The sequence below is a fragment of the Leptidea sinapis genome, chromosome 35, assembly GCF_905404315.1.
Source record: "Leptidea sinapis chromosome 35, ilLepSina1.1, whole genome shotgun sequence".
NCBI lineage: Eukaryota > Metazoa > Arthropoda > Insecta > Lepidoptera > Pieridae > Leptidea > Leptidea sinapis.
In genome coordinates, this window is record NC_066299.1 from 9,612,281 (window position 1) to 9,637,169 (window position 24,889).

At 35.2% G+C, this 24,889-nt stretch overlaps 2 protein-coding genes and 1 long non-coding RNA gene across 3 annotated transcripts; 1 reads left to right on the plus strand and 2 right to left on the minus strand.

Annotated features, from left to right (window-relative positions):
- Positions 1–367: 367 nt before the first annotated feature.
- On the minus strand, positions 368–2,317 carry LOC126975283 (uncharacterized). Its single transcript, XR_007731674.1, has 2 exons — positions 1,997–2,317; positions 368–1,365 (listed from the first exon to the last, which is right to left on the minus strand). It is a non-coding gene; the product is annotated as an uncharacterized LOC126975283 (long non-coding RNA).
- A 240-nt stretch (positions 2,318–2,557) lies between these two features.
- LOC126975233 (transcriptional adapter 1-like) lies at positions 2,558–6,311 on the plus strand. Its single transcript, XM_050823029.1, has 3 exons — positions 2,558–3,086; positions 4,669–5,033; positions 6,086–6,311. Exons 1-3 carry the CDS (start codon positions 2,691–2,693, stop codon positions 6,234–6,236), a joined length of 912 nt encoding a protein of 303 aa, XP_050678986.1. The 5' UTR covers positions 2,558–2,690; the 3' UTR covers positions 6,237–6,311.
- Positions 6,312–11,126: 4,815 nt separating this feature from the next.
- LOC126975232 (uncharacterized) lies at positions 11,127–24,362 on the minus strand. The gene is made up of 5 exons (XM_050823027.1): positions 24,070–24,362; positions 23,860–23,992; positions 21,554–21,856; positions 19,049–19,215; positions 11,127–12,555 (listed from the first exon to the last, which is right to left on the minus strand). Exons 1-5 carry the CDS (start codon positions 24,122–24,124, stop codon positions 12,293–12,295), a joined length of 921 nt encoding a protein of 306 aa, XP_050678984.1. The 5' UTR covers positions 24,125–24,362; the 3' UTR covers positions 11,127–12,292.
- Positions 24,363–24,889: the final 527 nt, after the last annotated feature.

Genomic DNA, 24,889 nt, shown 5'->3' on the forward strand with positions numbered 1-24,889 from the left:
GTCTTCTGAAAACGTCACTTTAAGGTGTCTGTCCCACCCCTGGGAGAACCGTAAAACGGGGTCAATGGGGACGAAACTAGATTTTAGATGACATTTTCTCTGATTTCTTTCTATAAAACCTATGTTATTTATATTTAAAAACTTGAGTTAAAACTATCTCTATTAGATAAAATGTAGAAAGAACTTATAAAATTTACGAATTACTCATGATAGCTTAAAATGTTGCCCATCCCTATTTAAACTCTTAGAGGGGTTAATAGGGATCAGCTATGGGACAATAGAAAAAAACAGTCAGGGTTGTCACGAGCTAGGTCAAATATTACCATTATTTTGCACAGTCGGGTAAAGGTTAAATAATACAAATGAATTCAAAAATATAAAATCACTGTAATAATCAACATTATAGAAGTATTAAAATCTTTTTTTAATCAACATACTATACTTAAAGTATTATAATTAACATATTAATTATTATATTAAGTATAAATAAGAGGCCAGGTTATCACCTATAAAAATTTTAGATCCAATTTTATCACTGAAATACGGCATTGCAATAGTTCAAACCCAGTCCTAGAAAATATTACCATCGAACGAGCCGGAAGGTGTGCAGTTGTACCTACAATATTTATGTCCATTTTGCCGCCACGTATCGTACATATTTTGCAATTTATATACAACATATGGGGGTAGAAGAGTGCCGTCGGCTGCAGAAGTCATCATAAGAGATGTGGAACCCTTTGTATGGTTCATTACCCTTTCAGGGTATTTGACTGTTCTCTTAACCAGCACTCTGACGTCCTGGGTCATCGCTGAGGTTGGTCTCATCGTAATTATCAATGTTAGCAGGTGGTGTGCCTCGAAGAGACGTTTCAAGTTTTCTAAAATATTCATCGATGGTTTCTGGTGAAACAGCTGCTCTTGCTCTCTTTGTATTTTGACTGAATCTTTTGCTAATTTTATTTTTATGCCTTTTAAGAAAACATGACATAAAACCAGGACCTGGCAAATTATTTTTGAACCTTTTGATATCAACTCCCATTTTATCCAGGTATCCTTTTATCAGCAATCTAAAATCAATGGGTTCTAGAGGATATCCCCATTCTGAACATACATTTACGTACTCTACTAAGTACGCTTCTTCAGCCCGGCTTAGGGCAGTTTGGCCTCCTTGTTTTTTCATGACACGGGTGTTGTGTCGATGCAGGACTGATTTCGGTATATCGTATTTCCGTGAAACATCTTTAAAGGAAAGGTCAGAGCTATTGTACTCGTGTAGTGCTATTTCTATTACAGAATCGTCATTTTTATAATTTGTGTTTCGACTAGTTTGGTAATCACGCGGCGTTGTCCAAAAATAGATGTTATCTGAAAAAAGAAAGAGATTTAATGATAGAATTGCACTTATTTCTTATTATTGTTCAACAAATATAAACTCGTTTGTCTACCTATTGCATTAAAAATATATTATAACTAACCAAATTCACATGGAATCACAATAGTACCAGCAAACTTATCTGGTGATTAAGTCGGAAGGTGGGCATCGGAACTTCTTAATGGAACCATGTAACTATCCAAGCTGAGCTTGTGCTTATTAGAATTATCATAACACATGCTCTTGCTATATATCCACATCTTAAGTAACGATTTCTTTGAATTGTAAAGGTGTTGTACCCCCTCATAATTACTACTCGTCATAATTTATTTTTTACTTTTTAGTTATCATGTATTAATAATCTTTGCATGTTTAAATTTGTAACTATTTATATGATAAAAAACAAGAACATTGTGGTGACAGCCCTGTCCCTATTGACCCTTCTACATTTCCATTGAGTCACTAAGCTCGTCACTATTAACCAAATATGGCGTCCCTATTAGACTTACTAACCATCCCTATACACCCCATTCGGCGGTCCTATTCACCTCAAATTTCGATAAAAAGTATCTCCACCCACTTTTAACCGTTAAATTTACAAATAAGCGCTTAAATTGTACTCACCCTTTATGTAACGTCTCTAGAAATAACTAATATACCGTAATAAAACTAAACTAGCTCAAATAGTTCTAAAAAAATATATTTATCTCGAAAGTTTAGAACCACAAAAAAACACCGGTAACAGAGCAACAACTTCAGTAGTGAATCTTACGCCGAATTGCTTGACTTCATGTTAAACAAATGCTGCCAACCTAGAGAGTATATATTCTACTACGATTTTCTTCCAAAAAGTATGTAGTAATCTATGGTAAGCAAATAAATTTCTCGTCTCAGGTTCAATTTTGATTTTATCCCTATTCACCCCTGGATCCCTAATCACCCCGTTTTACGGAATCTATCATATTCTGTTGAGATCCCTGAAGATAAATCTAACGGAGGTTTTTCTTGTCATCAAGTATATTGAAAAATGATTTAAAACATTCTTCTTTTATTGTATTTCGGTTTGATTTGATTTCTGATGGTCTTGTTAGCAATGCTCTAAATAAATAAAAATAAAATAGACCTGATTTACAGGTCTAAACTCTAAGCAGAGATATGTCAATGTCAATTGTCACACGCAGAGACATCATCAGACCAAGCTTTTGATAGATTTTTTTTGTTTATTGAGATTGTTATTTTGTGTTTTAAATACAAAATTTGAAAAAGATTCCTTGTAACAATTACATTCTTGTTATATTTTAAATAGCATTATAGAATAATGAGTTTAGACGCCTTAACTATCTCAAGAAGAAAGTTGAACGATGTGCTTAGTGATAAAACAACTAAGTATTATAACCATATGAAGCAGTGGTTTAGAATGAAGCTTACTAAAGAAGAATTTGACGCGGAAGCTCGTTCTTTACTAACTCCAGAGCAAATTCACTACCATAATGATTTCCTTCTTGCATTGTTGAATAAAGTAGAAGGATTATCTGAAACATCGATCACAATAGCCCAAGAGAAGGCGAGGTCTCATAACAGGAACAGCAGGCGGCATAAAAGGGCTTCCCGAACATCAGAGAAATCTAACTTTGAAGCGGTGGATTTGCTAGAATACTTGCCACCGAATTCTCCCCCTGGTGCTGGAAGTGATGGTGTTAAATATGCTACGCAGGTATTATTTATAAATTGCATTGTATCCGAATTAATAATTTCTCTCACATAACTGTGAGAGAAATTATTAATGAAACTTAGAAACATTAAAATAAATTAGGTAAATAAAATATTTTATATTTGATATTGTGAAAAGAAATTTCACACAACCAATAATTTTTTTGTCTGATCAATGCTTAGATTGATGAGCAAAGTGGTGTGATGATTGGTACCTAAGACCCTCTGGTTTAGCTTTTAGTAGATTTTCTACAATATCCCAAAATGCCGTTACTTACGTGTTTGTTTATGGTGTGTGTGGATGATGCAGGTACTGTACGCAATAACTTTAGTTCTGTATTAATTAACATTTACCTTTTTGACTTACTTATGTAAGGCATTGACTATTTGATGCAGAGGTGTGCACATCATATAGGCAATAAAGCAGCGCCTACCTCTCTATGAACCTAAATGAATATAGCACTAGTGTTAAGTATCTATGGTAGGCAATCTACAGATTGCATATACCAAACAAGCAGTGTTTCATACAACTTATGTTGTACCATCGGAATAAATCACAACTAAGACTAGTTAGATTTATACAGTGCCTACCTTGCTAAAATCCAATGCACACCCCTAATTTGTAAAATAATGTATGATATTGTAATTTTTTGTTTATTATTTTTTTATTAATAAAAAACAAATTTTACATGAAGGTTTCAAAGCAATAAAAACCACTGAGGTTTGTACAATTGCTAAATTTAGTCTACACCAACATAGATAAATTAACAAAAGAATAAATAGTTCACAATCGTTAGAAACTTAGCTATACAGATAATTCTTATAATTTTGCAAATAAAAGTAAAAGTACTTGATACAAATAATTGTTAAGCATGATAAGATTTTATATATGATAATTGAAATGATTTGTAAAACTATGAAAATGTAAATCTTGATTTAAAAGAGTGGCAATGAATTTCTTGCTACTTCTCATTAGCTCAACCATTTATGAAGTAGAGGTAGATTCAATAAGATTTTTTTTACATTCAGGAGTGTCATTTCCTTATGAATATGAATAAAGTCATTTTGATTTTATTTGAATCTTTATTTTCCATCATTTTTTTACTAATTTTAATGGATTTGATGGTGAAAGCAAGAGGCAATTTAGCACATAATATTATCTATGAATGTTATATATAGCCAATGTTATATATATTCATTACCAAACAGTTAGATAATACACAAAATTAAGTTAGGACAAATACACTCTTAAGTGTTTAATTTTGTTTATTATCTGAAGCATGTCTTATTGTGAAAAAATCAATATTCAATAACTGTCAGATAAGAATGCCAGTATAACCTATGTGTATAACAACATTTAAATATATATAAATAACATATGTACCTAGATTCTCCAAATTCTGGATTGTTTTGCATCATGCTCCTTAGGAAACCCCTCACAAAGGAAAATGTATATATTTTTAGTTCCACCACCAATGAGTGTTACTTTTCGTCACTATTGGTTGATTCATTAGGTGTGAAAGTGTAACAAACAAACCCACATTTACATTTATAATATTACTTAGTATATGTGTGTGTATTTTCAGGAAATATTTTTACCGGACCATGCTTTAGTTGTTGGAAGGTTTATGCTGGCTGCTTGGGAACTTGGTTTAGAAGGTGCTGATGATGAAGCAGCCGATATCATTGTGGTGGCTGTACAAAACTTCCTTAAAAATATTATAAGTGCAGTTGTTTCCCAAAGAAAAGGATACAAACAACGAAATAAATATTTCATGTATGATGTTGGTGGAGATATACCAAACATGTGGTTAAGAAGTAGAAACAAGTTGTATGATCCACAAAGTGAGGGCAGAGTATGTGTGGACGATGATGTTGATGCAATGGGTCCGAGATGCCCACCAACAATTGATGAAGTGGAACATTCAGCTGCATATGAAATAGCTTGCAGGTTTGATTCATTTAAAATATTAATTAAATGGGATTAGGGATATTTATTTTTAACAATCTTAGGGATTTTGTGTGTTAACACCTTTTTTATGAAAGAGGAGGACAAACAAGTGTATGGAAGACCTGATGTTTAGGGATCACCCCACCTAAATTCTCTTGCAATACGAAAGGAAACCCATTTTGCAAGAGTTTAATATACATCATATCAAAATAAAATTATTTTGTAGAAAATTTAAGATGAATTAATTAAATTAAAATTGTGCTGTAAGTTACCTAAATTTCTAATTACATAATTTAATATTATAAGTACTTATACCAAGAGTGACACAAACTTAAAATTTAACTTAGGTTGACTAAATGGTCCCGAAGATATTGTTGTTTGTGTTTCGCGTATAGACGCGATAATATTTTGTACTCAAAACCTAGCGTTGTCGGTCTAAAGCGACTAGTTTGATCCTCATGCCTTGCTGGAAAATGCACGCCCTTGAATGTATAACCAAAATAGTCCAGATAATAATATTTTCTTCTGGATGATGAGTAATAAATTATGAATCTTGTACAAAATTTAGATTTAGAATATAATATATAAGTATTTAAATATCCTTTTAACATAAATAAAGTTCTAAATTGTTGGTTTCAACATATTATTTGTCAAATAGGCATGGAGGAATAAAAAAGAAGGACTCGGCACCGTGATATTAGCAAGTGAAGCACCGTTATGATAGTGTGTGTGCGGTTACGGGGGATACTAGTTACACAATTTTTTCTCCCTTAAATAATCATATGGGGACACAAATACTTATATAGTATCGTTTTTACACTTTTTCACAACGCATGACGGCATTTTTAAAAAAATTTCTCCTGAGACGCAAACTGATCTGTCACAGACGATGACAATTCTCATAATGTGCGTACACGTGTGTGGGGCTATGTAGGTATTTACACGTCAATCGGCTTGTTTTGTTATGTAAGGTCCTACACAGAGTCCTTATTTTCTTACTAGTCCGTGGTAATGGTATAGTTTTTGTTAATTAATCAAAGTTACTATTGCAGCGGACCAGATTTAGAATCAAATGACGAGAAGTTAAGTGTAAGTGAAGTCTACAACACATTGTTGGTGCAGAAAAATGTGATAGCTTGTCACTCTGTGTATGCTGTGAATATGGAACGGATAGCCATGATACTGAACCATCCTAGTTATTAAGGAGTATTTAAAGCGTAAAATGTTATTCGAAAAAAATATTTGTAAATATATGTATTTGATTAGAATGTTTTATAAGTGTATTATTATAAAATCCCTTATTAAGGAACAAATCTAGTCAATTGAATTATTTGTCTTATTAAAAAATTTCCATCAATTGTTGACATTAATTAAACATATTCTGTGTTAATCCTCTAATAATCTATGTATGTGCCAAACATTGAAATCCATCCATCCATCGATTATATATTACAATAGGGTTTTAAGTGGGATATAGCCGTTTTGACGTAGTGTCGACTTTGGACTAAAATAAAAGCTCTTATCACTTTTAGGAGCTTTTTTCATCACCTGAGACCATAAACTCGTATGTGAGGCCTTGTCTAAAATATAACGAACAACGGTAAACCAAAGGCCTTCCTTCTCTTTCGCTCTAAAACCTATTTTCGCTGAATTCTTTATATGTGAAGCCGGCCTTAGTCCAAATAAGACCAACACTTCCACGTACAACCAAGCTATTGAATAATTTCTTTCCGCGGTCAGGGTTATCCGCCCAGATTAATCCGGACTTTTAGACTCTAGTTCTGATTTTGTTCGGCTCTCTAACTTGTCCGGATTTTATTTTTAATAATATTATGTTATATTGTAATAAAACTACATTTTAACTAATATCATATAAGTCTTTAATCATTACCAAAAACGAAATCGAAACGACTAAAAATTCCGGACTTTTATCGATATGTCAGTTTCTAGAGTTTCTACCCATGAGCCAGTAAAGGTTTCGGAACCTATGATTAATTTCATCCCGTTTATTCTTTATGTGAGTAATCCAGGGGAGTCTTCTGTCTAAGTTAAAGCCTAGGTATTTCACTTTCTCCGAATCTGGTAGAACATCAGAGCCAAGTTTGACAGGAGGGCAATTTCCCCTTCTTAACGTGAACGTGATGTGGTTCGATTTTTGAGCACTTGCCCTGATGCACCATTTATTCATCCATGCATGGGTCTCGTCTAAACGGTGTTGGAGCTTATTACTAGCCTGTGTTGGGTCTTCATCGCTTGCAAGGTAGGCTACATCATCGGCATATGTTGCTACCGTGACGTCTTCAGATACCGGTAAGTCTGAAGTAAATATGTTATACATCACGGAAGAAGACCTAGTACTGAACCCTGTGGAACGCCTGCTTCAATTTTTCGTATCGTAGATCCGACATCTCTCTGTTTCACTTGAAAAAGCCTTTCTTCGAGGTAGGACTTAATGATGAGGTAGAGAGAGTGTGGGAGTGTCTTTAACTTTACACAATAGCCCTTTGTGCCAGACTCTGTCAAATGCTTGGTGAAGGTCTAAAAATGCCGCAGAGCAGAAAAGTTTCGTTTCAAAGCAGCGTCTGATCTCGTGATGAACCCGATGCATTTGCTTCATTGTCGAGTGCTGTTTCCGAAACCCGAACTGGTGCTTTGGAATGATGTTGCAGTTTTCCATGAGTTCATTCAAGCGGACTAAAAATATTTTTTATCTCATAATTTATATATGATAAAATATATATGATGATAGGAGTTAAACTTATTAGTCGGAAAGATGAAGCTTCATGAGGAGATTTTCCAGCTTTGTGAATCATAATAATTTCCGATACTTCCCAGATTATGAGAAAATATGAAGTTCTCATGGTATCATTAAAGAGTGAGGCAAGAAATGTTTTGCATTTTCTGGGAAGATTTTTAAGAATTGTGGGAGTGATTAAATCAAATCCAGGTGCCTTGTTGGAATTCAGTCGCCTAATCTCATACGCGATTTCCTTTGGAGATGTGGGTCGGAGAGGCAGGCATAGCTGGAGATCTTGTCTAAGTACTTTATCAATCTCAGATTCATCGCCACCATCATTCATTCACCTTGAATACATTTTCAAGAAAATTGGCAAATACTTCTGCTTTCTCGGCGTCCGTTCGAGCCCATGAGTTTGATTGTCTGAGGGGAGCGTGATGTTCTTGCGGCTTTGCAAAGGATTTAGCAGCTTTCGCAAGCGACGTTTCGCCCTTTCCCTGAGGTGATAATCTTTCGAGAGTACTTCGGAATGAAGAATGTGCCTGTTCTTGCAATAGCTTCTTTAGCTGTTTTCCTGCTCGGTTGAAGGCGGTTTTATCTGCAGGATGGCGAGATTGATGCCAGATTCTTCTTAGTCGTAGTTTCTCTTTAAGGCTTTCTTTAATATCTGCTGATTGTAGTGACATCTTTGGAAGGCAAGTGGAAACTGATGAGTTTTTCCACGCCGATACTTGGATTAGGTTTGTGAGGTACAAGCAAGCATTGTCGATATAAGGAGTCAGATGGTTCGGCACGAATGACTGAGGTACTTAAGGTAAGGATTACCGGCGTATGATCAGATGAACCGTCAAGGCTCGATTCTACAGTGGAGTTGGCTGAGGCCTTGGTTACAAAGAAGTCCAACAAATCTGGAGTCTTGTCTTCTATTCCATATAGAACGATAGGAGGAGGCTTATTCGTTTTCAGTTGCGGTGTGGAGTTCTTCTCATTTAAGGCTAGAGGAGAAAACCTATTTGATACTGGCACGGGAGTGCTGTTTGGTGGTGAATCGCTTGTTAGTACCTGGCACCCGCTGCCAGGGTGAAGGTGCTTGCTGGGTGCATGGGTTGTCAGTCAGCCGGTATGTCTCTTGATTTTAGTTCTAATTGGTTGACAAATTTAGACATATCATCATGTCCTTAATATGTGTTCTTTAGTAGTTTAGAGTAAGAAACCCTATTAATATAATAATTTAATTGATCCTTGAATATATTTACTTAGTATTATATAATTCTTGTTGTATTTAACTTCTAAGTTACGGTATTTTCCTTATTGTATATTACGATAATTGCTCTTGTTAATACATATATGTGAAAACTGTATTGGTGTAAACTGTAAGTTTTCCGAATAAAATAAAATAAAATATCGCTAAGAGAAGCTGAGCGTGTTCTATTAAATAGTCCGGAATGGAATACTTGTTGAGTGAGGGTTTTTTGATTGGTTTTGAGTGAGGTAGTTCATATTAGTTTTTATTCCCACGAGTAAGGTCGAATTTAGTAGTCACTCTCAGGGTGACGCCTATTCCTGAGGGAAGGCATTAGCATTAGCTAGAAGTGAAAATTTTTTGTGTATAATTCCGGTGGTGTTGTAACAGAATATACCATCATCAATTATCTATCAGACGACGCGTATGCACGCTTTTTTCTGCCATAAAATCGTTGTAGCTACTGCAAACGTACTACAAATACCTAGCCTTTATGGGATAATTAGGTATAGGTACCTAAGATTGTAAAACCAGATGCATGAGGAACTCGTAAAAAGTAGGTTTAAGTAAGTATTTTACTAGTTGGCTTATTATTTAATAATAATTAATATAGGTACAAATACAAGCCATCAACTTGAGCCAGACAATGTTATTACCTGAGATCTTTTATAATAATGACAGCATTGAAAACGTCGAAATAAGTTGAGGTTGACTGTTAGCCTCTATTTTAAGCTATGCACGCGCATTACACATAGTGAGTGTAAAACGTAGCGTGTCACGCACACTAAATTAATAAACCTGGGATGTTTTCATTGGTTGTCTAGCACCAAGAGGCTCTATCTGGACGTATTAATTATATTCTAAAGATACTTACACACATATTCCATAATAACCCAGCCTCATCAAATAAATAGAAAATGTTCATTATTATAATATACCTTTTTGTGTTGTCATACCATCAATCATCTTTATTTATACTTTATTCAAGATAATTAGAATTATTATCTTAAACACAATATTATTACATATTTATAAACACGTAATCTGAATTAACATAATTACTGATTATTTAACTTAATCAATACTGTTTTTAATTCAATTATAGAAATACATATATATATTATTAGATATATTTAATTTACCATAAAACAACGATGTAGACACTTGAATAAAAAAATAATGTAATCTTAGATTAAAGATTGGTCTCCGCTGCGCTCCAACTAGATTCCGCACTACCTAAGAACAATAGCTTTATTATTACGGCAACTATAAGATGCTTGTGTGCGTGGCATCTTGACACTCAATGGCATCTTTCAACATACGCTTCGTGTTATTTTACATCGAAATTAATTAAATACAAAATACTTACTGATGAAATGTGATCCCAGTGTCTTTCTTATTTCTAGTGGTATTATTTTTACAAAGTTTTACTTCTCAACCCGGCAATATAGTTTCAATTATTAGCAAAGTTTAACAGAACATGTGGCACGTCAAAGTTACACGCCATTTGACATACTTAATTAACGACGTAAATTAAAGTTTAATTAAAAAAATGTTTAATAATTTTTGAACAATATTGTTTTGGGTTTTTAAGTTTGTTGTGAGTACGAAATACGAATAAATAAAGAACATCCCCCAAAAAATGCAATCTAAATCACTAACAAATTCTATGCAAATTATAGATGTTTCTAAAATCAATACTAATTTTTTCCCCTATTTTATGGGAAATTTCCCCATTTTTAATGTGAAAGTATGTATAAATCAACAAGCCAAAAGTGACACAGCGTGCTTGTAATAAATAGTTAATAACCAAGCTAAGCAATAACTTTTTTTCATTATAATCAATTATTTAATAACATACGCGTGATTAACCTAATTTATTTATAAGTGTTACTTTCCTGACAACTTTAATTTAATTCCTTTGTTTTAATTTTTAATCTTATTTATATAACTATAAGTGAATATATGTAATTAGCCTTCAGTACTTAATTATATACTTACCTACTTGTTTATAACATAGCTGTAAGTTTTCCGAATAGAATAAAAATAAAATGAAATAGCAGCAACACATACTTACATGTTACAGACGTGATTATGCACAAAAAAATCTCCATTAAGAACAAATAATTATATTTTTATCTTTGAAATTATTCTTCACATTCGGCGCCCCTTGCTTCTTGGCATCTCTCGCAGTACTCTAGCGCCGTAGCTACTTCAATAACTTATTACTTATATAATCTGATAGGGGCTTCTATAGATCTCTTAGATAGCTCACTTATGTACTCCTCTCTCTTGGATCAAAGTCTAAACTTTGTTCAGAATTTACTCACGTAAAACTTATATACGCTGAGTGTGATATAAGGCGAACTTTGGGTTGTCTAACGGCATTCGGGTTCCCAATATACTATCTACAGATAGAGATAAATTACTACCTTCTACTGTCAGTAATTAGCTGTTAATAATATGAAGCTGTCCCAATATACCCGATAAGTCATTCTTATCGCTTTATATTAGGACGCGTGAATTGCAATTTCCATACAAACTTTATATCGCTGGTAAGCTATACCGCGTCGTCCCATTGACAGACAGCGTGCACGGATAAGGTGAGTTAAAGTCGATAAGTTTATTGGGACGGAAAAGTCAACGATAGTTACGATTTTTATCTCAAGTAAGAGATAGACTGAATATTGGGAACGGCCGTAAGCTCAGCATAATTTCAGCTGTTAAATGACTAAAAACGAAATCAATGAAAAATTATGATAAGTTTTACATAAGAAAGTACCTACATAAGAAAAAGTCTAAGACTGATATCTATAGAACGTACGACTTTTCTTATGTAAAACTTAGCTCAGTGTGATAAAATGCGAACTTGACTTTTGCATTGGGCTGTCTTAGCCTAAGCCACTGACCTGTAGGTCTAGTTTTTTTTTGTTCCGTGGGTATAAATTCGACTGGACAGGCTGTTCCAGGCAAATTTTTGTTCCTATTTGAAGCGCCACTTGCGAGCGTCCAGAGAACTAATTTTGCCGTATAACACAAATGGCTGCGAAGGAACGTACAAACCTCTGAAGTATTTTTGCATTTTGAATGAATTTCGTTTGTTTTCCGTGTTATTTATACTTACTTCAAGAATCAACGTTAAGCACAAAATAATTTCAGGTGTCAAATGACAATAAAAACGATATCAAAGATGCTAAGCTTACTCTCAGCTAAATTTTACATAAGTGAAGTCTGAGCAAAGTCTGAGTAGGCTCTGTAGATCCTAGCCTAAGGTGTTTTCTACGCCCTTGTACTAGACATCAAAGGTGAGGAAGTAGGAGTTGTTGGTGATTGTACCAAAACAGCGGGAACCGCTCTGGGAGCTGTCGGCGAATGCGGCAGCTGTCTTTCTTCCAACTCAATACCTTGAGGGTCAGGCGGTATCACACCGAGAAGCCGATACCTCTTCCACGCCACATATCCCAACAGACCTAGCGTTACCGCTATTATAATTCCACCAAGAGTCACTCCAGTAGCTGATGCTGTTGACATTGTGTACAATCCTGAAATTATAAAAAAAAATACTTAGATATACAAAGATAGGGAGAGTATATTCGCCCTTCACAGAAACAGAAACTTAAATAAACAAAGATAGGGAGAGTATATTCGCCCTTCACAGAAACAGAAACTTAAATGTACAAATATAGGGAGAGTATATTCGCCCTTCAAAGAAACAGAAACTTAAATATACAAAGATAGGGAGAGTATATTCGCCCTTCACAGAAACAGAAACTTAAATATACAAAGATAGGGAGAGTATATTCGCCCTTCACAGAAACAGATACTTAAATATACAAAGATAGGGAGAGTATATTCGCCCTTCACAGAAACAGAAACTTAAATAATATACAAAGATAGGGAGAGTATACTCGCGTATACCGCCGTATCTACCGTATCAATTATACGACGGCCCCGGCGTGCGTAAAAAAAATTTAATAAAAACTTTTTCTGCTTGCCGAAAAAAAGGGAAGGAGAGTGTATATTTAATTTGAACTGTTTGTAAAAAGTGACAGATAGGTAATAAATATGATGTATAAATATTTCTTTTAATATTAAGCAAACTTTTTTTTTTCTTTTGTGAAAAATCTTTACCCTCCATAAGCAAATTTTTATACGGGGCCCCGCCAAAGCACGCTACGCAACTGGTATATATAGACGTCACCTTATACGTTATATTCAAATTCAAATATTTTTATTCAAAATAGGATGTGACATCACTTATTGAAAGTCAAAAACTACCACTCATTCCAAAACGAATGCCTCAGACCTGAGAAGAATGGGCGCAACAAACTCAGCGGATTTAAAATATATTTACAGTATGGAAACAGCTTTTATGAAATAAATGAAAATACAAGTCATACTGGTCCACAGAAGTATAGTAAAATTAATAAGTAATTTCAAAGAAACTAATTATCAATATTGAATTAGAAAAAAGAAAACAGTCTGTTTAGACTACGTACTTTGACCCCGAGGAGCGAAAACGTAGTTCACGGCGGCGAATTGGCTGTTACTTCTCTTCTCGTAAACAAGCTCTTAACAATAACATAATTATTAGCGAAGAAATGAAAACTGATTGAAACATTTCACTTGAACTTTAAGAAAGTTAAATTAATAAATACTACTTTAAGTTTTTCAACAAAAACTTGAAACAATCGCGGGATGCGTAAAGCACTCCAGACATCGGACAAACATCCCGAACGTTCGCGTTAAACTGAATAAAAAATTACAAATACTTAAATAAAATTACGAAAATAAATAAAGGCGTAAATAGGGCATACCCCACAATTCTAGTTTATCGATACTTACAATTACTAACCAACAATCTAAGCAAGGCATTAAAAACTAGTAGTTTTGTATCATTCGAATGTTTTAATATTTTTAACAATTAATAATTTTATGAATGGATAAACTTTGTAAAAAAAATTGGTTATTTTTATAAGTTCAATACTTAAGAAACCACTGTTTTCTGAGTAATTTCCTGAGCAGCGAACAAGTGGGAGGCTCCTTTGCACAGGATGGATTATGGATACCAAAACGGCGCCTATTTCTGCCGTGAAGCAGTAATGTGTTAGCATTACTGTGTTTCGGTCTGAAGGGCGCTGAAGCTAGTGAAATTACTGGGCATATGAGACCTAACATCTTATGTCTCCAGGTGACGAGCGTAGTTGTAGTGCCGCTTAGAATTTTTGGGGTTTTTCAAGAATCACTGCATTGTAAAGCGCAGGGCGTATTCATTACCATCAGCTGTCCTGCTCGTCTCGTCCCTTATTATCATAAAAAAAAACAAAGTTGGTACGATTTTTGATTTCTTTCAAATTACAAACAAGTTATAAATTGTTATTGTTTATTTCTTCCTTATTCACGATCATTATCTCTAAACTACTTCATAATTTATACAGAAAAAATGAAGCTTCTTAGTCTTAAATACCTAGGTAGGTGTAGTTTTTTTACAATAATCAATACAGAACAATTTCAAAATAGACTTAAACAGCTTATTATTTTTCGATTACAACTCCCTTTAAAGAAAGCTAATTATCGATAGAATATGTCCTTCCCTACGCCGGACCACTCAAAGAGACACCGCCGGCACGTGTATCTCTTTGCGGCCGCGGGCGGCGCAATTCAAAGGCAGCTAGGCAAAGCGGCAACTCCTTATGATATTGAAATATTCAAGTTCATTGAATTTGTTCAAAATGAAAAGCCTACTTTTTGACAAAACCACTGCACGGATTTCGTGAATTTTGATATATCGTCAGCTAATATGCTAACAAGTATGTACATACATTTATTTCATATAAGCTGTTTCCATACTGTATATCACCAGATCAGTGGCTCATAATTATGTAAAACATTGTTTACAAATTATTTACTTATATAAAAGTTAAAGTACTCAATAGAGTATATGTATGGTAACGCAAGCATTTATATAGTTAACGTATTACAAATGTCAAAGCCATTTATGTTATCAAAACTAGAAATTGTATAATAATCTTCGTTTACTAAGAGCTTACTTTGAAGTCGACTCTCTTATCGCGTTAGTGCATTGGACTTTTCGTGATTGTCAATCGGGGCTTGTAATTACGTGACCAAAGGTTAATACTTAATTGCATGTGGACATAAAATGGCTAGTAAATAGGTTTACGAAAAAATCGATAAGAATAATACTTATACCATAAGATGCGGCGTGTTTCGGAGAAGATTTAATTAATGGTGATTACTTATCTAAATAAATAATAAATACCTATATATTCGCAATACTAACAATTTAGCCAATGTCGTTACATACCTATGACAAAACAATGAGTGGGCGCGGGGTAGGTACTTACTGAGTAATTTATATGGCAAAACAACGTTTGCCAGTTCACACTTGTATAGGTTTTATATAATAGAATCCAACCACCAGTGGGAGACTCCTTTGCACAGGATGCCGGCTAGATTATGGGTACCAATCACAACGGCGCCTATTTCTGCCATGAAGCAGGAAGGTGTAAGCTGTGTAAGTAAATTATTGTGTTTCGATCGGAAGGGCGCCTCAGCTAGTGAAATTACTGGGAAAATGAGACTTAACATCTTATATCTCAAGGTGACGAGCGCAATTGTAGTGCCGCTTATAATTTTTTGGTTTCTAAAGAATCCTGAGTGGCACTGCATTGTAATGAGCAGGGCGTATCAATTACCTGCTGAACGTCCTGCTCGTCTCGTCCCTTACTGTCTTTAAAAAATTCATCACATGTTACAGATCGCTATTGGATATGCTAACCAGCCTAGCGAAACTCTAAGAAATAAGCGATTAAGTATGAAACGTGCAGTCATTGATAGATTGACAGGTGACGGCTGTATTTATGTAAAAAGCGGAGAAAGGTAACCTTACGTTTTCAGCAACTATTCGCTTTCCAACTTAGCTGGATTATACTTCGTCCGCAATAATAATGACACGAGAGTGGGTCAGGGATTGGAAATAATACTCCGCTTATAGGAACGGGTCTTTATTTGCGTTCACATTTTATGAACTTGCACTTCGCAGGTCTGCCGCTGTTCCTCTTGTGGGCGGCGGTACCTTCAACGCGTCACACCGCACCGAACACTAAGTATCTTCTGCTTCTTGGAACACTTTCACTTTTCAGTACTGCTTCTTTTCTTCTTCTTTACACTTTCGAGTCAGAACTAGAACTGCCGTAGGCCACGCTTAGTACGGCTTATATACCCCCGTCCGATCTGTTCTATTTTCAAAATGATTCTCCCATTCCAACTTTAAATTTAAATTGTACTAGAAAATTATTTTAACTGTTTTTATCCTGCTTACACATTTTCCATCCCTTTTTTTCTGTTCGATTTGATCCTGGGGGCCTACTCCTAAAATCGATATTCGATAAATCGTCGCATTAGTCGTGTCGAATCCTACTCTTAGTTACATCGTAATCAATGTCGAAACGATGATTGAACGAACGAAACATTATTCGATATTATCGGTCCTAACCCTACTCTTAGTTGAAAATATCAGAGACGAATATTCGAATTTCACAAATAATCAAACGTCACTTTTACGATAATCTCAACGACACCTTCTAGGCTGTCGATGCTATTATCGTTTCAAGTTGTATAGATATATTTGCTATAAAATATACATACTTAATAAATATTATTGAAATAATTATATGTGATTTTTTTTTTACTACTTTTGACAACAGGATTTTTTTACTACTAAGTCATTTAAGCCATTTTGTTGATCGTTTATGCGTATAAAAAATGCAAATGGCCGCCTGTGAAATAGGAAGTCGACGAGAAGGGTTGAGTTACTTTTTTTTACATTTATTATCCGCAAGTTTTGTATTATTTATTCAATTTTAAATGGTCATATTATATTCATTACATATTTTTTTTACATTTACATTATGTGTAAATGATACCAAATTGGTGGTGCAGAGTCTGGCATGGTCCTTCGCGCCGGTCCTTTAACAGCGACATAGCACAGATAATGTTTGGGTTTGAACATATTTCATTCACACTAACATCGTAAAAAAACAAAATATTAGTCTATGGTATCGATAAACTATATGGAATTCGAACATTTGTTAGAGTAGGATAGTTGCGATATATTTGGAGTATTATCGTATCGTTCCGAATGTATCGTTGTCGATTTTGCGAGTAGAACTCCTGAACTTACTAGAAATGTCCATTGACTTCACAAAACCCAAAAAATTCCATACACTGGTAGGTGTATCGAACCCGCGTCTCCAGCGTCTAAAGTAAACACTTTTACGCTAGAGCTGACGTATTGCTGACGGAGCTGTTGAAATTATCAATGTGTTGAAGTTTGACACCTCTCATTATGTAGGTACGTTGCTGCACGATATGACGTTTGACAACTTTAGTCATATACGTCGAAGGGTTGCTACGCGACAATAATAAAAATTTTACTACTTCAAACTTATGTCAAATCACTGCACGTTTCATATTAAACTAAATTGCTATGTTTACTTAGGCAGTCCTAGCTCTTATTGCGTCGTATTTACATCCTCTTTGATACTAACATCAAAGCATGCCGCTAAATCCTTCTGTAGTTTAAAGCGATTCTGCTTCTACAAACGCATTCCATTCATAATTCTTCAAATTGAAGTGTTCTCTACGCAAGCCATTAAAACAAAAACGCACGGTGTGTTCATTAACTCCAAATACAGCATTAATGTTGCGAGCTGTTTCTACTGCTCCGCGAACGGTCAATGTAATTAATTAATAATAATTCCTTCCGTTCAAAGAATGAAAGTCAAACAAAGCAATGTTGTATTAATTTTTTAAGCCGAGGATGTCCTAGCCTTGATGTGAAAAAATATTCCTGCTGCCGAACTCGATCTTCGCACGACACGCCACAAGTTAGGATATCATCCCCACCATCTGGATGTGTGGCGGTCCTCCACAGTGCGGTTTTCAAAGAGCTTTCTTCCACGTACTACAAAGCTGTGGAATGAGCTTCCTTGTGCGGTGTTTCTGGGACGATACGACATGGGTGCCTTCAAAAAAAGCGCTTACACCTTCCTTAGAGGCCGGCAACACTCTTGTTATTTCTCTGGTGTTGCAAGAGAATGTGGGCGGCGGTGATCACTAAACACCAGGTGACCGTATGCTCGTTGGTCCTCCTTTTCCATAAAAAAAAGTTTCACTCTAAAATTTAGCATCAAGGTGTTTTTTGCCGGTAAATCAAAATATCTATTTTATTACACATTACATTCGACGACCCAAGTGGCTCTGCCTAATAAGCTAGGTGGAAACATTTATATGCTTAATATGACTGTTTATATCTGAGTCATGGATATTTCGTGGAGATTAATGTAAATTTAAGTAACTATATTTTATTTTTCAACCAGTGTGTGTTGCCAGTGATGTCTTACGGTACGCAGACATGGTCGCTAACTATGTGCCTAATGAGAAAGCTCATGGTCGCTCAGAGGGCAATGGAGAGGGCTATGCTCGGAGTTTCCCTGCGAGATCGAATCAGAAATGAGGAGATCCGTTGCGAAACTGAAGTGGCAGTGAGCAGGGCATAAAGTTCGACGGACAGATGGCCGTTGGGGCAGTAAAGTCATCGAATTGCTACCACGTACCGAAAGACGTAGTGTTGGTAGGCCCCCCACAAGGTGGACCGACGATCTGGTCAACGTCGCCGGAATACGTTGGATGAGGGCAGCGCAAGTCCGATCATCGTAGTAATCTTTGGGGGAGGCCTTTGTCCAGCAGTGGACGTCTTCCGACTGATGATGTAGAAAACTATATTGTATTAAAGTTTGGGGCAAGATGTGTAAAAGTGTGTGTCAATATTAATATTATTATTATTATTAACCATAATTGACAGGATGTTGGTAACTTGCTAGTATGGTATTAGTCCTCCGTTAGTGTTTCTGGAATTGCAAAATGCCGCTAACTACCCAATATACTCAAAGTAAACAGCTTTTAACTCATATGTAACTATAGTTACCGTTAGCAACAGACAAAACTACTAACCTGCAATATCGAGATCAATACTATCAATATGTTCGTTGCCATCATCCATTCCAGCGCCACATGTCCATAGTCCTGCATCCTCCTCCTTCACTGAAACTATTGTGACCGCACAGTCACCCCTGTCGAGACTCCGGTTTAATGGAAAATAATACTTCTTTAATAGTGGCCTGAAATTGTATAAAAAGTTTAAGAGGAGTTGGTAAGAAGTGCCCGCCTATATTTTGCATGTTGATCTCTCAATACCTTACAATGTGCGGAAACCATCCTGAATAAAGTCTACGTCGCCAATTGTATTTACATCCACACTGACTGTTTAGGCGAAATAAGCCTAAAGGGTTTTATAAAAAGTGAAACAGTCACCGAATTAATTAATTAATTTATTAATAAATTAAATAAAATGGCTGCACGAAGAGTTGCATTAATTCCTTTTCTTTCCTACCTGCACCCTCTCCCTCCCTCTCCCTCCCTCTTACGTTCCGCGAGGAGTAATAAGTATTGAACTTGTCAACGCTGTTATAACTCATTAGCATAATTCGTCTCCTTACATAATTTTTTTTATGGAATAGGACGACAAACGTGCGTACGGGTCACCTGGTGTTAAGTGATCACCGCCACCCAGATTCTCTTGCAACACCAGAGGAATCACAAGAGCGTTTCCGGCCTTTAAGGAAGGTGTACGCGCTTTTTTTCGAAGGTACCCATGTCGTATCGTCCCAGAAACACCGCACAAGGAAGCTCATTCCACAGCTTAGTAGTACGAGGAAGAAAGCTCCTTGAAAACTGCACTGTGGAGGACCGCCACATATCCAGATGGTGGGGATGATATCCTAATTTATTAATTATTATCTAATAATTATTGTGAAAAAGTTTCTTGTGATCCCTAATTTCATTATTATTGAATTTCGGAGGAAAGAGTGGCAACTCAAAGAAAACGCCTACAAACTAAAGATGATAGAAAATTCGCGACCCGGCCCTTGATGTATGAATCGCTCCTGCTCTGGTAAGTCCTCCTCTCTTGTTTCCTGACACCGGCCTCCTTATTAAAATTTGCACTTAGAACCAGTGCAAACATAACAGAACAGTCTCAAGACTTGTAGACAACTGTCGAATTATTTGCAAGAATTGGTTCCAAAAACACTGAACCCTTATGTAGTGTCCCAAGGAGTCTTGTTTAATCAACAGTTCACACATCATGTTCACAAGAGTGTAATAAACTCGAGATACACTCAGGGCTTAACTCTTTACAAAACCCTAATCGAAGCTTTCAACAAAATAGAGGCTTATCAACAGTTGCATACAAGACTTTATCTACACCCAGAATATGAATACTTTAAATGATTCTGTAACAGTTAGCTTACTGCTAACATTAAAACAGCCAGTCCTAGTAGTAACTTAATATCATCCATTACTGATTTTATACAAATAAACGATCATTAAAAGTGTTAATCAAAACCTGAATTATTTATTTTAGTAGTAATTTACATTTTGTATTGTGCAATTATTAAAATTCACTTGAATATTATGTTCTTTTGCAGCGTTTAAAATATCCGGTTGTGTGCTGTCAAAACTTCAATCGCTGATTTTTTGAAGAAAAATGATGGGGTTTCGAATAACCGACTTTTGTTTTACGGCGCGCGACGTTCTGGTAGTGTGGAACGCGCCTATACGAAAATGTTCTTTTTTTGATTCAATTCATAGAGATACCACGCATCGAGCAATAAGAATGTGGCTGTTTGTTGGTACTCTTTGCGCATGAAGGGATCAAAAAAAAACCAAGGAGTGTTGTTATGAAATTCAGTACAACATTACAACACTCGTTTGGATGATGTAATGGTTATTACGACATTGGGTGTTTTAATGTTGGTAATAAGCTAACTGTTTCTTCTTTAATAGAGAATTTAAAGCATGGGTGTAGATAAACACATATTCGATTTCTTGTAATTGTTTCATTTTGTGACCGAATGTCACTGGTCTCACGTTTTTATGGTAACTAATTACGTAAGAGTTGAGGTGCCCTTACACCTTACCAAACCCATACGGAGCGGCGACATGTGTTATTTATAACATATTATATTGCATGTTTTTCAGGTGGCAGTTACCATAAGAGCTGACGTTAAAGCAGTAAGGTATAATTTGTATAAATGGATCTACTATATTTAACCAGTGTGAGGCTCCTTTGCACAGGATGCCTGCTAGATTATGGGTACCACAACGGCCGCGGCGCCGCGAAGCAGTAATGTGTAAACTTTACTGTGTTTCGGTCTGAAGGGCGCTGTAGCTAGTGAAATTACTAGGCAAATGGGACTTAACATCCTATGTCTCAAGGTGACGAGCCCAATTGTAGTGCCGATCAGAATTTTTGGGCTTTTCAAGAATCCTGAGCGGCACTGCATTGTAATGAGCAGGGCGTATCAATTAGGTACCATCAGCTGAACGTCCTGCTCGTCTCGTCCCATATTTTCATAAAAAATACTTCTATAGTTAATTAAGGATCTATTAACTTACTTCTCAATGGTCACTGTAGGATCAATACTAAAAGATCTGCCATTCGGAGGTTCGAACCTACAATAGCTGAGAGGCTTGTAGCCCCCGGTGGTAGCACAAAAAAGCGTCACAGTTTTTCCAAGCTTCGTTGTGACATTTGGCTGTATGGCGGCCAACTGATTGACTATTCTCACTTGTATTTTTTTGATAATCTCAATACGCTGCGTCTTCCTTCCGATGTGACACCGCCATTCGCCACCGTCTGTTGCTGTCGCTTTGATTTCATGCACACACTGGCCGTCGTGGACAGCGAGATCTGTAAATCTAAATACATAGCAGATCTAGCACCAACGAGGTTTTATTTCAATCCAAATGACGGCCGATATAGCCAAATGGTTAGTCACCCTGACTCCTAAACTAGAGGTCCCGGCTTCGAATCCCGGTAGGTGCAATCATTTATATGATGAATATGGATTTTTGTGTCCGAGTCATGGATGTTTATATGTATTTATGTATGTTTCAGTAAGTATATTGTATTAAATATTATATCGTTGTCTTGTACCCATAGTACAGGCTATGCCTAGTTTGGGGCAAGATAATTTGTGTAAGTGTCTCAATATTATTATTATTATAAGTAGCCAGTACGCCAAAACGGCAATTTCATACTTAAAGCCAAACCGCTAGTTGCAGAAAGCATCCTTAAAGTTAATGTATCATTAAATATAAAAATACTGTCACTTTCTTTTTCATTTCGACAGTCAAAGATGCATTGTGATAGAATGAAATATTAACATTAAAAATGCTTTCTGCAACAAGCGGATAGTCAAATAAACTTTATTTATTTAGGCTTAAACTAAGCGCTTTTGAATCGTCGCAATAAATATTTCTTTTAAATTACTGAATTTACCATTTCGTAAAAAGTTGAGCTCGTGAGAAGAACATTCGGGAAACTCAATCAAAAAGAGTATTTTCCAATAGCTGTTATAAAGATAACAATTTTTTTTGTAAAGTGCTCCATCCAACATACGAATCGTGTTTAAATCATGTATATAATGTCATAAAAAGTAGGTTACAAAGAATAAACTGTAAAAATATAAAATTATCGTATATTGGATGCGTCAAACTTTAGGGCTTGAATTCATTGTTTGTGTAAGGATGCTTCGTGAACATGATGGTCGTGATTACTGTCACAACTTGTAATCGCATCCAACAAATACAATGATTTATTAACTATAACAGGTCGACCTGGCGCCACAAGCAGCACACGTTCACGAGTTGACGCATGGATCGTTCCCTTCGCACATATATATATTTTGAGGGAAGGAAACGACGCCGCCGCAAGCAATGCCACTTCAGTGAGCAGGACGAACCGTGAATAGGTGATAAGTACTATACATATACCCTATAATATCATTATGAAATAATCTATAATTGATGTGGAAAGAAAATCATAACGATTAAACAAAACTTTGAATAACTGCACGCTCTGCGGCAAAACTTGTAGTAGACTTTTTATGAAACAAATGTTTATTTGCAATGGGTATATATTATTGTAATCATTACCTACTGCCCCATAGATAGTCCTCATTTCATTTTTTAATTGCCATACTGCAACTAGGTACTTACATAAAAATCTTAGATCATTTATACGTTTCAATAGACGATGACAGCTGTGAAAACGTTGAAAAAAATTGAGTTTAGAACTAAACTCTATTTTGAGAAATTCACGCACACTGACACAAGGTGTTATACAAATCGCTCGAGTAAGACGTAGCTTGTCACGCACACCAAACTAATACTCCTGGCCTGTTTTTATCGATAGTCTAATAGCGAGAGACTATCACGTATAAATTATCTATCGGCCGTTCCCAATATACTATCTACAGATAGAGATAAATTACTACCTTCTATTGTCAGTAATTAGCTGTCAATAATCTGAAGCTGTCCCAATATACCCGATAAGTCATTCTTATCGCCTTATATTGGGACGCGTGAATTGCGATTTCCATACAAACTTCTATCGCTGGTAAGCTATACGTCGTCCCATTGACAGACAGCGTCATATAATCATAATCGTCATCGCGATAAGGTGAGGTACCGTCGATAAGTTTATTGGGACAGAAAAGTCAACGATAGTTACGATTTTTATCTCAAGTAAGAGATAGACTGAATATTGGGAACGGCCGTAAGATAAAAATAATTATTTTAGTATAGCCGGTTTTTTTTTGTAAGCATAAAGTTGGTACTACACTGATAATATAGAACCCTACTTAATAGAAATAAATTTTCAGATAATTCTTATTAGATTAATTAGGAATTATACTTACGAAAAGCGATTTCCATTTGGGTCTACAAATCCACAGTATCTCATAGGAAAGTCTGACTTGCATATAATTTTTACAACCTCATTTTCAAAAGCCAAGATGGTTTCCGTGCCATTTGTTTCGAATACCCTTAATCCTAAAAAACAGCTTCACATAAAAAAGACACTTTAGAATTAGGAAAGTGATAAAATAAATAAAGACATATTTATTTACCAGCACCAAACTCAACCAGTATTGTTAATATTAATGGAATATTAAAACGTTTCATTTTGTAATGTCACTTTGAATACCGATATTTAACACAAAATAAACAACTACCCTCACAACATGAATCGTATTAGAGATAGTGACAACTGACATGTTTGTGTCAACAGGTCAACTATTTAATGTGTTTGATAACGTAGGGATAACATATTCTTTGACCCGATTTGGGTAACATTAGATATAAATGGAATTTATATATTAACTCAAATCGTCGATTCAAACTTTGTCAAATTTCTTTGTATTATATATGAATGTATTACTTGAATACATTTCGCTATATATTTGCTGATAATTTAAAAAAAAATTAAATTTTACTTGTTTTGGTACGTTTTAAATACACTTAAAAATTTGTTAAATTTTTTAAATACTAATTTGAATAGAAATAGGCGCCGTTGCAGTACCCATAATCTAGCCGGCTTCCTGTGCAAAGGAGCCTCCCACTGGTAAAATATATATTATGAATGTATCACTTGAATACATTTCGCTATATATTTGCTGATAATTTAAAAAATAATGAAAGTTTAACTTGTTTTGGTACCTAGTTACGGTAAAAAAATAAATTTAAAAAAATAAATTACTTAAATTGAAAATGATAAATAATTTATTTTTTATTATTGAAATCCATTATATTCTTAATTATTGACTACATCTTGATCTGAATTAATTGTTATTTTAATTTTTAAATATTATTTTTATTATTAAATATTTTTTAACAACGATACATAACATTAAAAATTAATACACTGTACAAATTGTTAAATAAATTATA

Excerpts from the sequence above, each read along its gene's own strand:
- LOC126975233 (XM_050823029.1), top strand. The coding sequence starts at position 2,691 with ATGAGTTTAGACGCCTTAACTATCTCAAGAAGAAAGTTGAACGATGTG. Across the intron at positions 3,087-4,668 it reads GTGTTAAATATGCTACGCAG|GAAATATTTTTACCGGACCA; the intron begins GTATTATTTATA and ends GTGTATTTTCAG. Across the intron at positions 5,034-6,085 it reads GCATATGAAATAGCTTGCAG|CGGACCAGATTTAGAATCAA; the intron begins GTTTGATTCATT and ends TTACTATTGCAG.
- LOC126975232 (XM_050823027.1), bottom strand. The coding sequence starts at position 24,124 with ATGAAACGTTTTAATATTCCATTAATATTAACAATACTGGTTGAGTTT. Across the intron at positions 23,993-24,069 it reads ACTGGTTGAGTTTGGTGCTG|GATTAAGGGTATTCGAAACA; the intron begins GTAAATAAATAT and ends GCTGTTTTTTAG. Across the intron at positions 12,556-19,048 it reads TATTGATCTCGATATTGCAG|GATTGTACACAATGTCAACA; the intron begins GTTAGTAGTTTT and ends TTATAATTTCAG.